Here is a 14,178-nt window from a genome sequence, read left to right as displayed (position 1 = left end):
TGCGGCGTTGGTTTTAAAATAGAGAAACGTGCTACTCTTGTCATCGTACCAAGCATTCCACCCTAATGAAAGGCTTAATATCTGTCAAAGAAATACTTATGAATGTTTGAAAGCAATATTTTTTTATTGTTTGACCTCTTTTCAGTTTAAGCAGCAAAAACAAAGGCGAAATAATCCTCGATTCTTGAGTTCAGTCAAGCAAGTACCAACAAAAAATGTGTTGCTGCTCTTCGAACCATCTCTACTGTGTTCAAATTGCTTGTCTCAAAACATGGCGGAGGGTGGTTACTCAGTCGGTGACCCTGTATGGTATGTAGTTATAAAATATGTCACCTAGAGATCGGTTTGAAATATTTTAAATATGACATGTGATCATTATTGAATCCTGGTGGCCGATTAATCGTTGAAAGCTCTCCGTTATTTTGCGACAACGTCGATTGAGGCAACAATGGCGACCTTGTTACATATGTGGTTATACTAGTTGTGCCTTCAGAATTTGTGATATGACCAGTTTTTGAATGATCCTGCTATATATCAAGCATCCGTAATAAATCCATGAATATTTTAGAGTTTGAAATACATCAGAAAAGCTGAAATAACATGCTGAACAGTGAACTGTTTGGATAGAAATTTGGTCCGCAATCCTTGCTGTGATTCGTATCGTATACATCAAAACATGCCACAAAATCGTGGTGGAATGGCTTTGACTTGAATTATTAAATGGAATTATGTTGCAGGGTTACTTATGCAGAGCTATGTTTTTATAGCATGAATGGTAATTTTAAAACATAGTTAGGTGGGTACTGGTACCGGTTAGTGGTTACCACTTTGTTGCTTTTCTTTTTCATGTTTTGAATTTGTGTTAGAATATTTAAGGGGTAGATAATTATGTGTCTTTTTAGATCCTACTGTCACACCAAGCAATTTTTTTGTGCCTTTTGTTATTCTATGCCCCAGACATATGTAAATATGTGATGGACTTCTAACATGTTTATTTTTGTCTTTTCTGTACAGGGCCAAGCTGAAGGGTTTTTCTCCATGGCCTGGAAAGGTATGCATATCACTAAATGAATAGCTTTAAAAATGATAATGCTGTTAATTTTACTCATTGCGTGGAACGTGTATTTGAATGGTGTCTGACAATTACATGAATGGGTTTGCAGTGTGTGCTATTCACAGTAAATACTAAATACCACTGACTAAATATTTAATATATGTACTCATAAATCAATAACAGATGCCATATGAAGTGAAGTGACAGATAGCAGTGGCTTTTAATATTTAATTTTGCTGAAAATGATTTCTTTTTCTCTTCCAGATTGCTGTTGCACCAGATCACTTGAAAACTCCATCCAAGAAAAAGGGCTATTGTGTGTATTTCTTTGGAACAGAAAACTAGTGAGTTTGAAGCTATATATTTCATGACTTGTTTCTAAAATTATTTATAAGATGGAATCACAGAACCCTACCCCAATTGTTTAAGTTAATGGCATTGAGGCCATTGAGTGTAGCTTGTGTTGACTTTCATCAGCCATCACTTTAACATGACTAAGCTTGAAAGTAGTCACAATTGGCCCCACATGAAATTTGTCTTGCTTTTATTCTGCTGAAATATCAAGTCAGAGCATCATTGTTTTTTATGTTATGAATCCATTTGTTTGCCATATTCATTGTCAACACAATTTCTCTTGATTTTCAGTGCATTCATCGAGACACAGTTTATCAAACCATTCATCCCACACAGAGAAAAGCTCACCAAAGCCAACAAGTCAAATCAATTTAAGGAGGCATTGTCTGTGATTGATGAGTACCTCAGGAAGAGGGAACTTGGAATTGTAAGTACCTATGTGTTAAGCTCAAGTCTTAACACTTCATGTCTTCCTTTGGCTTGACTTTGTTGCCATTCATAGATGACCAGACAAGGTAAATTAATTAGTTCTGAGACATCAGTATAGCTAATGAATATCAGGTAGCTATTATTAAAGGGCGAATTTGTTATTTGTACAAACCCTGAAACCCTGAAGGCGGCAGAAACATATTGTGCTTTGATTACCAGAATACTTCGGAACGTTTTCTCAAGTAATTTTGCTAGCTACCACCTTTAAACTTCATAGTAGTGATGGCGTTTGTTGTTGCCTCTCAGGAGGAGGATGACAGCCCTCCTGAAGGTAATGGCGAGGAGGCGGCGCCGGATTCGCCGGAATCAGGCAGCAAGTCAGACGACGAGCTGCCCGCGGCCGGCGAGAAAAAGCCCTCCAAAACCGCCAAAACCACCGGCAAGCCCAGCAAAGCAAACAGCAAAGCAGCCAATAAGGCATCAAACAAGACGGCTCCCGATAGGCCCGGCGCCGAAAACGCAAAGAAAAGGAAGCCCAAGGAAGCAAAGGTATGTTTGAAACGTGATGATTGAGCAATGGTTAACTGAATGTCCTCTTGCCTATGTTTGTACAGGGTGAGCCATAAAGATTTACCCATCGATAAATTCACTTTATTTCCAAACGGGTTGGCGTAGGTATGCCATCTTTTGCATATATGTCGCAAATTTGTCTCCAATCCTGACAGTGTAGCTCATTTTGTATATGCTCGTCCACTGTCTCTGCTACGCTCCTGAAATGCGAGGTCGTCTTAACGCACATCCGCCGCTCCTGAAATTCAGGAATCACCACTGGGTGTTGGCTGCTGAACACTCCCTGGTCTAAAGAATGCTGGGCACAATTTATCCCCGACTTCAGCCCCACGGGCTTCGCAAACTGAAATATCCTGAAAACCCGACTCTACCGAGTCCCTGAAACACCGCAAATGACATACGGCGCAGCATTGTTATAGCATTGGTAATCGAGGAAAATAAGTGAAAAGACAGTGCGGCGGCCGCGTGCCATCATGCTCTTGCGTCTCGGGCGCGTAACATAAGAAGAATGCAAGCATACAGAAAACAGACTACATTTATTAGTTAGGAGATGACGTTGTTATATGGACGTAAAAAATGACATAGCTATGTCAGCGCGCCTTGAAACAAAGTTAAATTTTCGATGGGTAAATCTTTATGGCTCACCCTGTACTTTGTTAGAAAATATTTTCAGATGAATGCTCACTCCTGAGGCTTAACACATACGAGTACAATATTGTAGTGCGAAGTTACTACTTACTGGTTGATGAGTTGACTTTGCCATTTTCTGTATTTACTTATGCTATCAAAGAATGTGTGTGCCGTTTTTACATTCAGTTATTCCATTGCTGAATAAGTTTATAACATATCACTTTTGCCAACTGCCGTTCCTTCCTCGCGCTGTGATCGCTGACCGCCGCTGCTGTCCCACTCCGCTGACGGTGCCCGCTCACCAGGACAAGAAGCCGGCCGTCAAGCGGATCGCCTCGGAGGCCACCATTTCGCCGGCGCCCAGTCCGGCCAAGCGCTCCAAGGAGACCGATGACGAGAGCGACGCGTTCACTTCCCTCATCAACCACAGTTCAGCACCGAGCAGCACGGCCGGCACCAAGCGGGTGGCCTCGCTGCTCGACCGACCCACGCTCGTCATGAGGCCGGTACGTCCGGGGCGGGCGGGGGGGGGGGGGGGGTGGACGGGAGTTAGGGAAGGGAGGGTGTGTACCGGGGTGAGGTGGAGGCGTCTGGTCGGGGAACGGGCGGGGCGAGATTTTAGGGAGGGGAGGGAGGATCGGGATGAAATGTGACGTTGCAGCCACGTCTTGAGGTTTGATCTTCTGACTGATGCCTCTTTTTTTTTGTTTTTTTTTTTCGTGAAATATAGAGCACATGCTTTATGCTAAGCTAAAAATAACTTTCAATATTTTGTTTCTTGAGCACTGGCGTGCCTTTTTAGCTAAATGTACCGCGATGATCGGTTTGGCTTACGTTACGTGTTTCACCGTTAATGTACTCGAACGAATTCATGGTGTTTTCAACTCGATTGGATAATGATAATTGGCCAAAATGTTTCTACATGAAAACTTTTCAACGACAGAAAAAGGCGATTTCGAGCGACGCGACCATTTCACACAATACCGTAAACAACAGGAGAGCAGTAGCAGTGCGTAGATCTCTGACTCTGACTCATTGCACCCCGTTCGTAGGAGACGCCGCCGCTGGACGTGGAGCAGGTCTCGGCGGCGCTGAAGCAGAAAAACATCCAGCCATCCGAGCTGCGCTTCGGCGTGCTCGGCCTGGGCGTCATGGGCTCCGGCATCGTCAAGAACCTGCTGAACTCGGGCCACAAGGTGCACGTATGGAACCGCTCCTCAGACAAGGTGAGAGTGCGCTTTCAGCTGCAGCGGGGGGAGGAGTGGGGTGCGCCGGGCAAGGGATACTGGGCGCAAACCACCGCAGTCGGCGCGCCCTAAAGCCCTAATAAACAAACAAACAGGGTACGGGATAAGTCATGTATCACTGTGAGTAGTGACCGCTAGTGCCTTTCCCGTTCGATGACGGGCGTGCCGATACTTGTTTAGGGGAAGTAGATGGCGCTCTTTATGTCAGGAAAGGCCTGGCTGCACTATGCGTTTTTTTTTGCGTGCGTTTTTTTTTGCGTAATATCGGTCTAGAAAAAACGTTATAAATAATATAACTTTTACATTAGTTATATACAGAAGTTAATGTAACTCTTATATTAACAAAAATTTATTGCAAAAAGCATCACAAAACCGTAATATCGTTTATTTTTCTAGAACGATATTACGCAAAGCCCGCAAACCCACAAAAAAACGCACGCAAAAAACGCATGGTGTAGCCGGGCCTTAACTATGTTGAGTTGCTAGTTTCTTGCCGCTGCTAAACTATGATTTCATGTCGTTTATGTTTCGTAAACTGATAGCTATGAATGAATCTCGGCTTGATCTTTTGGAAGGAAATTCAGGGTGGAAAAGTTATTTCTGGGCATTACATCAGCGATCCAGGATGTTTATATTACAAGCAATAAAGCGCTAAATTCGTTAAATTCCTGAGGAATGCCTGCAAACGTAAAAAGTTTTCTTCCTGGGGTGTTGTGATGCTAGGCATCTTCACTCAAATCAGCCTGAGGTCTTGCTTGCTGGTTTCAGGGACCGACCGGCGACGACAATGCGTTGTCAGTGGATGAGGTTGCGTCGTATCGACAATTATAATGTCAACGTTAACCCGTCCTCTGCTGAAGTGAAATACGTTTCAGGTTGAATATTGAACCATTTTACCAATTATTTTATGTCTTTTAGTGATATTCTGTCCGATGCTGCCCGTTTGTCCAGAGTCTTGCCAATCTGATTTTCTTAAGCTATTCTACCCATGCCTATTGTTACGGTCGTTAGTTATCCGCGATATTCAATCCTAACAAGGTTCAAAATTCTCGGCGATATTCGGCTTCACGATGATAGATCTTACCTAGAGTGTTTGAAACGAGCGCCACGAACATATATTACCTCGTATCAGCATCGTTGCGTATAAAAACACACTGTCGGTCCCCGCTTCACAACAGTCTGTACCGGGTACGCGCCACTAATTGATGCATCGCACGTGCCATGTCCGGCCTCCCTGACTTGCTAAATCATCACACTCGACACTTGGCTAAACCTCCGCACTACTGGACCACGCACTGGGCACGCTGCGGCGTCTCTGGGGGCTGCGGCGGCGCGGCGGCGCCCTCACTCCCCTCGCGCTCCCGTGCCGCGTCCTCAGTCTGCATACGGTGCAGGAAGGAGTCCTGCCGCTTCCGCTCGAGGTGCTCGGGCAGCGGGCCGTTCCAGCCGTCGGGCGGCGCCGGCCGCGACTCCCAGACGGTGTTGGCACGGTGCGCCGCCAGCCGGGCGTCCCGCCGCGCGCGCTCGCTCTCGACCAGCGCGGCCATGGCCTCCGGGTCGGCCTTGCGCCGCCAGCGGTAGCAGTTGGCCACGTCCTCGCGCCACTGGGAGCAGTCGGCCAGCTCGCCGTGGATGAAGTACTGGTGGAAGCGGCCCTTGGGTCGGCGGCACTCCTTCAGTTCGGCCTCGAACTGCTCGCAGGAGCGCACCAGCCAGGCCTCGGCCGGCAGCGACTCGAAGTGGGACACCTCCGTGGCGATGTCCGTCTCTGTGGCCATGGTTTGTGGCAGTGAGGGCGGCGAGCCGCCGCGGCAGGTTCAGCCCGGCGCTCCGGTCCGCAGCGGGGTGGCGCCCTGGTCAGCTGCTGGAGGTCCGCCGGGTCGAGCTGTGAAAGACAGTACGGCTGTATTAGTTGCCCGGAAGGTCCTCGCTCGGATCCTCTGGGAATGTTTCACAAGGCGTTTCCTCGTGTCACAATCAGAGGGACGCCAGACATTTGTGACACATTCATTCACAAAAAATCAAAACTTGTCGCTGATGCAAAGTTCTTTAAATAATTATGTCTTTTATCTGGCATCTCGTATTCATTTCTGTTATATTCTAGTGCCTTTATCATTTTGTTTTACTGAGGTTTGAAAATGTGGGCCACATGTTTCATGGTTGACACATTTCCCCTTACACATGGATAATAAATGTCGAAGCATATGCACTCTCTTCGCACCTATTTTTGGCGCGCTACTTACACTAAAGTCTAATTTATGTGATAAGATCTGTTGACTTGTTTACCATGTACCCCCTAAGATATATGATAAAACTGATTTGTTTATGTGTCATCTAATAGCCATTCATTTAGACACTTCTTTTCAATACACAAACATTTGTATCAGGTTTTCAGGAATTGAAAGACTAAATGATGTCCTTAAAAATGTCATTATAAAATGTCATATTACAGTTTGGTGACTTATAGCTGAATTCATATTTTTAATAACCACCCAAGTCTCCTTAAAATTTACAAATGATCAAGAGCAAACAGTATTATTTCTTAAGGTGACAATATTACACTGGTAATGGGTTTTTGGTCATGTATCTTTTGATCTATCCCTGAATGTTTGAAGAAGACTAGCAATTTTTAGCATTTTGATATAAGAGCAGAAGAATTAAGTATCACTGAAAAACACATGTTTAACATTCTTGCATGGATTCTAATGGATATTTGGCAAGTTTTATCCTTTGCATATTTCAAGGAAACTGTCATTGACATAAACTATGCCCTTGCATAACCTACCCAGCTTTGATAGCCCAATGTTGAAGATGACAGTTTTAACGCAGAGCTACACTAATTGTTCAATGTCATAGATAGCCCTGTTTAATGAATATTGATACATCAGAAATAAAGATGTAGAACATTGATATCCTACCCTCCTTGGCCCCAAACTCCAGGGTGTCGTATTACATTCACATGCAATAGCTCATTATTTTCACTACATTATCATGTGGTTTTAGGAAGTGGGCATGACAGGTAGGCATGATAGGTATGTAAGCATCAGGTGAACATCGGAGCATGAGCATAATAATTAATAGCAGAGGACAAGGACACTCAAGCGTTGGGTCACTTACATTCTGGATTGTCTGCTCAGATACTGTGCTGCCTTACCTATCCTTTACCAGTAAATCACTGAGTCTACACTGGTTATAGGAGAAAAATCGTGCTTTTCATTGCTGATATTTTAAATATGTTACAAATAATATATCCCTCCGAATACCACCGCACCAAATAACTATCGGAAACGCTGCAAGTGCACACACGCTCGCATTTGTGCGTCGCGATGGTCTCAGGTGCGGCATAGATGGCGCTGTCGCTGAAGGATTATAGTGATGGGAAATAAGTACTGTACTTGGTACTTGTTTTCAATTTGGCAGTTGCCGTGCGGAGCGGAGAGCGGGATATTTTAGTAATCATTATGATATAGAAATATGTATGCATTGTTTTTTATGAACGCTTTATGTTTCATTTGACTGCCGTTTTGCCTTTCACATATCACCTTGGTTGCAAAAACGAACTACCTACGCGCATGGGATGGCCATCGAACTGGTCTGTTTTGCATCTCTGAGCTGAATAGATCTAAGCATAAACATTTACGAAAAAAATGTTTTTGCCAGCTCCTCAGTTTTATAATAGTTTTGGAAGCATTCGATTTTAATTCTTTTTCTGTCGTGATGTCTGTACCTACTCATTGATAACCGGCTCATGTTGTTTTCAGTGTGACGACTTTGTAAAGGCCGGCGCCGAGCGGGGCCTTACTCCCAGTGACGTCATCAGTGCCGCTGACGTCACATTCTGCTGTGTCTCCGACCCACAAGTGGCCAAAGACGTGAGTGATCGTCTTGAGTATACGAGGAACATTTGTTGATGCATGCTCTTTGTTTTAGGAGCAAGCTTTGAGCTTGTCTTATACCACAGATAGCAACAGTTATGCTTATTAAGTGACTCTACCTACCCATACCTTCTGGTTGTTTTTAACTATGATTTTGATGTTTCAGGAAATTGTGTTTAATTCTGCTCGAATTTTTTTTTTATTGTATTTTGCACCTACTTTTCATCTATCTTCAGAATCTAACAAATTATGTTCCCACGAGCTGCTCCCGTCCTTAATGTTCTAACTTGCTGTCGTTGAAGCACTTGCTGAACTGTCTCGATCATTTACAGATTATATTCGGCAACTGCGGCGTACTTCAGGAGATCACTACCACCAAGGGCTACGTGGAAATGACGGGCATTGATGCCGAAACCTCGCAGGACTTGGCCGATGTGAGTAGAGGCGGGACGGAATTTGGAGGGGCAACGTCGCTAAAAAACCTGGATGAGCACTGAGCAGCTATAAATGTTTTGTTTGGTTTGGTGCTACAAGTAAAGCGCGGTATTATCAGTTATTGCCGGCTTATTTCCTATTTAGTCGTAAACTCTCGTGAAAATTTGAAAATTGTGTATTGAAACAGTCTCGAGTGGCTGTGGTCGCCTGTCTATTTTAGCCCACGTATGTCATCCGTTTACAATTTCCGTAATCTCCTCGCCTTTGCACATCCCCTCAGTTAATTGTTGTTTCACGGAGCAGTATAATGCCAGCGGTGTGAACTGTTAGTGGGAGCCCGATCCGTGCATTGCCGCCCGATCTGGTGAAATTGAAACTGCACTTTTCAACGACCGATATGATCCGTTCAGGGAACCGCTTCATCTCGGCAGCACAGCGGTGTGAACAGACAGATGCTCTGTAGGGACAGGCTCTGTTATCGGCTCTGTCTGGTCACTGCTGCCGGAACTGAGAAGGTTCTTAGCTCTGATTGGCTCGCCGGCTGCATATCGATGATTTATTTCAACGTAATATGCTTGGACTCGATGAACGTACATCTCTCCACATAAAATGATCAGCTTCCAACGTCTTTCTTGAGTTAAGTTTCGTATTGCCTTTTCAAATTTTTGTCTGTTTATAGACATTGCTCGTTGTCTTTGTAAGTTTGTACCGTCGTTCTGTTTACATTTATCGCCTGGTGGCGTCGCGCTGTGGCTGTAGTTGTGTGTTCGCTCACCAGATGTCTCTGTGTTGCAGGCGATAGGTGCCAAGGGCGGCCGGTACATGGAGGCGCAGGTGCAGGGCAGCAAACAGCAGGCCGAGGAGGGTACCTTGGTGCTGCTGGCTGCCGGCGACCGCTCCCTCTTCGACGACTGCCAGTCGTGCTTCCAAGCCGTCGGCAAAAACTCCTTCTATCTCGGTAGGTCACCAGCTAAATATAACATGCAACAAGCATGCAAATACCCCACCTACACCCGTCCCGTCGTTTGCATCCTCAGGATATTCAAATCATCTCCTCCACGCCGCAACCCTCGCTCCGGGCTGGACAGGCAACTTTATCTCATGCGGGCTGCTCCCTTGGAGCGGCACCGCAGCTCCCGAGGGAGCTGCACCCCGTAGCCGGGTGCAGAGAGTGCTTGGGGGGCTGGTCGGCCTGTCCATTTGGACGGGCTGTTCGTTTGGACGGCCTGTCCCCGGTGACTCTCTGGGGTGTCTGCCCAGACCATGTCTCCCCCTAATTCCTTTCATTCTTCCGGCAATGGTCTCGTCAGACCGGAAGGGCCTAACACAACAAAACAAACCAACAAATACTGTTATGTAAGAGTGTAAATGTAAGAGGAGCTTGCACTTCAGGGGTACCGAGGCATTCTTGTCGCAACTGGTTGAGATCAGTTACTGCGATGCATTAGCTAGTGGTTGACTCAGTTCAATATCTCCCCGAATCTTCTCATCTCATGCCACAATAACTAGACTGAAAGAGCCTAACCATACAAAACATTATGCCGGTTCATAGGATCCTAGTGACAAATGATGCATTGGAAACCGAGATGGTTTTCAACTTTTCACGCATATTTGACCATGTTTTCGTCAGTTTGTTGATGACTCGGTCCCGTCATTCTTTGTAATTCATTCGTCGTTCATGGGAGTCCAGCCCTCTCCACAGGAAAAATTCCTGGGATAGTGAAAATCGGAAGACAGCCTTTCATAGTTGATGAGTGCCGAGTGGTGAGGTGAGAGTATTCGACTCGGGCCAGCCAGCGAGAGTGACTGGTCTTGAATTTACTTACATGCTGTCCCGGCCTGAATGATTCAAATTGGGACAACATGTGAGTGACAGTAACGTGCAGTTTGCACTCGCTCAGTAGGCATTAATTTCTGAGCTTTTTATCGCCATCGGTTTAAATTTACAGTGTTGCTTTTTGTGATTTACTGGGAACCATTATTAGTAAAGTAATCTTGGGTCACCATCTGCTTCCTAGAAAAAAAGTGCGTGGGCCTTACCTCAAATAATAGGCCGAGTATGAATTGGTAGATCTTTGTCGCCGAGTTCGGTTGCTATGATTGTGTTTCGTCTGCACCTGTTCTCTGCAGCTCTTCGCTTGAACAATCTAGCAAAGCTCCTGGCTTGTTCTGCGCCACTGCCCTAAATCCGCCGCGGGCTGTGGTTCTGATCAATATTCAATGAATGTGTGGGGAAGATGGGTGACCAACGCATGAGTGCATTGTATGTTGCTGGGCCCTTTGTTCTTTGTTTTGTCAGACAAAAGACAGCGGCGACGTAAGAATCTTTTTCTGGCGTTTGGAAATGCTTCGTATGACAACGGAAACATCACTGATAATTATAAACGTTGCCCTCATAACTTTCGGCTAGTCACTGCTCATTAAAAAAGCGCGTCCTAAGTCTGGACTGAAACATGATGATTCTTTTCCTTTTGTTATTAACGACAAAGTTACAATGACTTTGAAATTAACATCGGCAAATCACAGCTATCGGTCTTGTGGTAAAGGAGCAGCTATCGTCAAGGAGCGCAGGCATAATGCATAATTCAGCGGGATTGACGGAAAAACTTCTTTTATGATTTTATGTGAACCTGTCAAACAAAGAAATTCAGAAGCTGAGCTGTCGCTGTTAGGCATGATTTGCGCAGTTTTCCCAGTAGGCCGAGATGGTAGGAGCCTCAACGCTAATGTAATTGCCGCTAACACAGGTGGTTCGTTCTCTTGGATCTCGTCTGTTTAAAGTTTCATCGCGGTGCGTATCGTTGAGCTTTTCAAACGGATGTTCGCCACTGTGGTACCGGTTGCCATTTGAAGTGATATCTCATCTTTGTGATAGATCCTTAGAGCTAGAGGATCGAATTTTACCGGGAAAGCAGACTTAAACTGCACATCCTCCACGCACATTAGATTGCAGCGGTAGGTTCACGTTTTGGCACTAGCAATGCAGATTACGTTTTACTTTACTTTACCAGCACGGTGTCACTGACGATCTTGTTCAGCGTTTGCCGACCGCGACCATTTCTCGGATAAACTCACATTGTCTGCCGGTGAGGGATGTGGGAGAATCACTGAAAAGGTTGGCGGGCCATGTGCCTTACTGTGTGGGTGTGACAGTGTGTGTGACTGGTGTGTCTTGCGAAGGTCATCATGTGTGGTTACTGGATCGTCCAGCAATGGAGGGGAGGAGAGGGGGAGGGTCACCCGACTGGGGGCGACATCTGGCCCATCTCCGTTCCTCCCCCTCCCACCGTCGCGACGCCGTCCCAAATCGACCGAAAAGTCATCACTCGACCACCGGCAGGGGTTCCGGTGGCTTTCGCGGCGTCTTGTACCAATTATAGACGGATTGAAATGCTCTAATACCGGTACAGACAATGTCATTCGTCATTTTTATCCCCCGAGGGCGTGGAAGTCGGCTGGGGCAGTGTTCAACTTATTACATTCTTATTTTCTCATTTATTCCCTTAGGGGCATAATTTTTTGTTTGTGATATTTTCTAGCCCGAAAAGGCTATCACATCTGACAAAACAAATTTAATGCACAATTTTAATGTATTTGCCAGATGAGATATGAAGCACTCCGTTCATCTTTTCAGTTTTCACTACGTGGCGTTGCGGTCGTGGCTTTGTTGATAACCTGAAAAAGGGATATAATAGGCATTTACCACTTTCATTAGAACACTAAACATGTCACTTACTTGGGCCCCTTCGTTGCACTTCCTTCTCGTCTCGCATATCATCACATAGTTACTCTGTTTGATGGTTGCATTGGAGAATATCTACATACATTGTCTTGTTTATTATGTGTGACCTATGTTCTATTATATTTGGTACAGCGAAAAATTAGTATGGGTTAGTATGGGGCCGAAGTTTGCCCCATTCGGCAGTGTCTGGCCTTTTAATAACCGGTCTATGTCCCCATCTCGTGTGTCTCAGGTGAGGTGGGCAACGCGTCCAAGATGAATCTGGTGCTGCAGCTGATGACGGGCGTCTCGATGGCCGGCCTGGCCGAGGGTATGGCGCTGGCCGACCGCTCCGGCCTGCAGCAGAAGGACGTTCTGGAGGTGCTCGGTCTCACCACACTGGCCTGTCCGCTGCTGCTCGAAAAGGGCAGAGGTGAGTGACGCCGACCGGGGAGGGTAGGTGTTGGACCGGGAGCCCAGCGAGTGGTCGGAGCTAAAGAGGTGGAGTGAGCAGTCTGTGTATATAATCGGCGTTGATCAGGAAGGTCTGCTGGAAACGGAATAAGGAGTGGACAGTTACTGTTCACCCATTACCTTTTGTTTCCGTCATACTTATCAATGTCATCATCGAACATTGTATTTTTTGTTACCATCGAGCCTCCGATTTTTGTATCATTTTTTTCGGTGTTTGTATGATTGTGAAACATTGTTGAACACAGTGATCAAGGTCGTATGTGACCGAAAGCTTGTCGTATTTTAAAAGTTATTTTTTAAAAAATAAATATCGTTTTGTAATCTTGAGTTTCTTGAGTTGTCGTTATCGAACTGTCATGGATACTTTACATTTGTCATCGAACTTCTCCCATTTGTTGATCCAGTTAATTCATCCGCCGGTTGTTCATATAAACATGCTCAGTTAGAACACCAACCGAGAAAATAGAACACGTGCGTGTGTACGAATTGAGAGAGATCCTGCGTGTTTGTGTCCGCCCCCGTTATAACGCCGTGTCTTCTCTTCGGCAGCCATCATCGAGGGCGGCTTCCAGACGCAGATGGCGCTGAAGCACATGCAGAAGGACCTGAAGCTGTCGCTGACCATGTCGGACCAGCTGGAGCAGCCGTTGCCCCTGACGGCCGCCGCCAACGAGATGTTCAAGCATGCCAAGCGGGTGGGCTACGGCGACCATGACGTGTCGGCTGTCTACATCCGCGCCCGGTTCTGAGCGCGCCGCGCACCAGTACAAACTGCCGACTGGCTGGGACTCGCCGCGACCGGACGGCGGACGCACGACCGGCGCTGGGACATCGGGCCCGTGACGATTGCCGTGACATTAGGACTGTGGTGGCGCCGTGACTCCGCGTGATGTTCGACCCGTGACGGGCGCCGTGACGCCCAGTGACAATACCGAGGGTCGCGAGTGGTTGTTCGGTGGCGCGACGTGCGGCGTCGGTGCCGTTTTAGATATGTTACCTGTGTGTGAGCGCGCTCGCTGTACAGTTGTCTGTCTGTGTGCGAGCCGGTGTCTGTTGCCGTTGCCGTACGGCTGTTGGCGGTGTGGTTGGTAGTGTACAGTCTAAGTTTCACCCGCTGCCGTACTGGCCGGGCCCGTGTGGTGGCCGTGCGCCCTGCGTTTCGTTCTCAGCTGTCGACGGCGATATTTTTATACGTTCCCTTTGCCGGTGCATGGACCCGGAGCCTTGACAGTCCGGTTGGATTGATACATCTTTACAACACGTTCATCGCCCGCCTTATTTGAGGGCGGACAGAGCCCAGTTAAATACAAACCCATTGAGCACGGTGAGAGATGTTTGACGGTACTGTTCGTGGTACTTTAACCTGTGAGGTGTCGCATAGCCTTCAGA

At 46.4% G+C, this 14,178-nt stretch overlaps 2 protein-coding genes across 3 annotated transcripts; one reads left to right on the top strand and one right to left on the bottom strand.

Moving 5' to 3' along the window:
• Position 1: 1 nt before the first annotated feature.
• Positions 2-14,115, top strand: LOC122363240 (putative oxidoreductase GLYR1 homolog). The gene is made up of 12 exons (XM_043332253.1): positions 2-309; positions 1,015-1,051; positions 1,319-1,398; positions 1,700-1,835; positions 2,144-2,386; positions 3,343-3,543; positions 4,090-4,263; positions 8,046-8,156; positions 8,492-8,593; positions 9,390-9,552; positions 12,569-12,748; positions 13,339-14,115. Exons 1-12 carry the CDS (start codon positions 272-274, stop codon positions 13,536-13,538), a joined length of 1,665 nt encoding a protein of 554 aa, XP_043188188.1. The 5' UTR covers positions 2-271; the 3' UTR covers positions 13,539-14,115.
• On the bottom strand, positions 5,375-7,618 carry LOC122363242 (UPF0545 protein C22orf39 homolog). 2 transcript variants are annotated; one of them, XM_043332257.1, is made up of 2 exons: positions 7,402-7,618; positions 5,375-6,169 (listed from the first exon to the last, which is right to left on the bottom strand). In XM_043332257.1, exon 2 carries the CDS (start codon positions 6,060-6,062, stop codon positions 5,565-5,567), a length of 498 nt encoding a protein of 165 aa, XP_043188192.1. In that variant the 5' UTR covers positions 6,063-6,169; positions 7,402-7,618; the 3' UTR covers positions 5,375-5,564. The 2 variants fall into 2 exon arrangements, with proteins under 2 accessions (XP_043188192.1, XP_043188190.1); XM_043332255.1 differs by having other exon boundaries at positions 5,382-6,169; positions 7,439-7,597.
• Positions 14,116-14,178: the final 63 nt, after the last annotated feature.

This window comes from Amphibalanus amphitrite, unplaced genomic scaffold, assembly GCF_019059575.1.
Source record: "Amphibalanus amphitrite isolate SeventyFive unplaced genomic scaffold, NRLGWU_Aamphi_draft 000611F_arrow, whole genome shotgun sequence".
In the NCBI taxonomy this organism is placed as follows: domain Eukaryota; kingdom Metazoa; phylum Arthropoda; class Thecostraca; order Balanomorpha; family Balanidae; genus Amphibalanus; species Amphibalanus amphitrite.
This window is presented reverse-complemented; position numbering and strand designations above follow the sequence as displayed.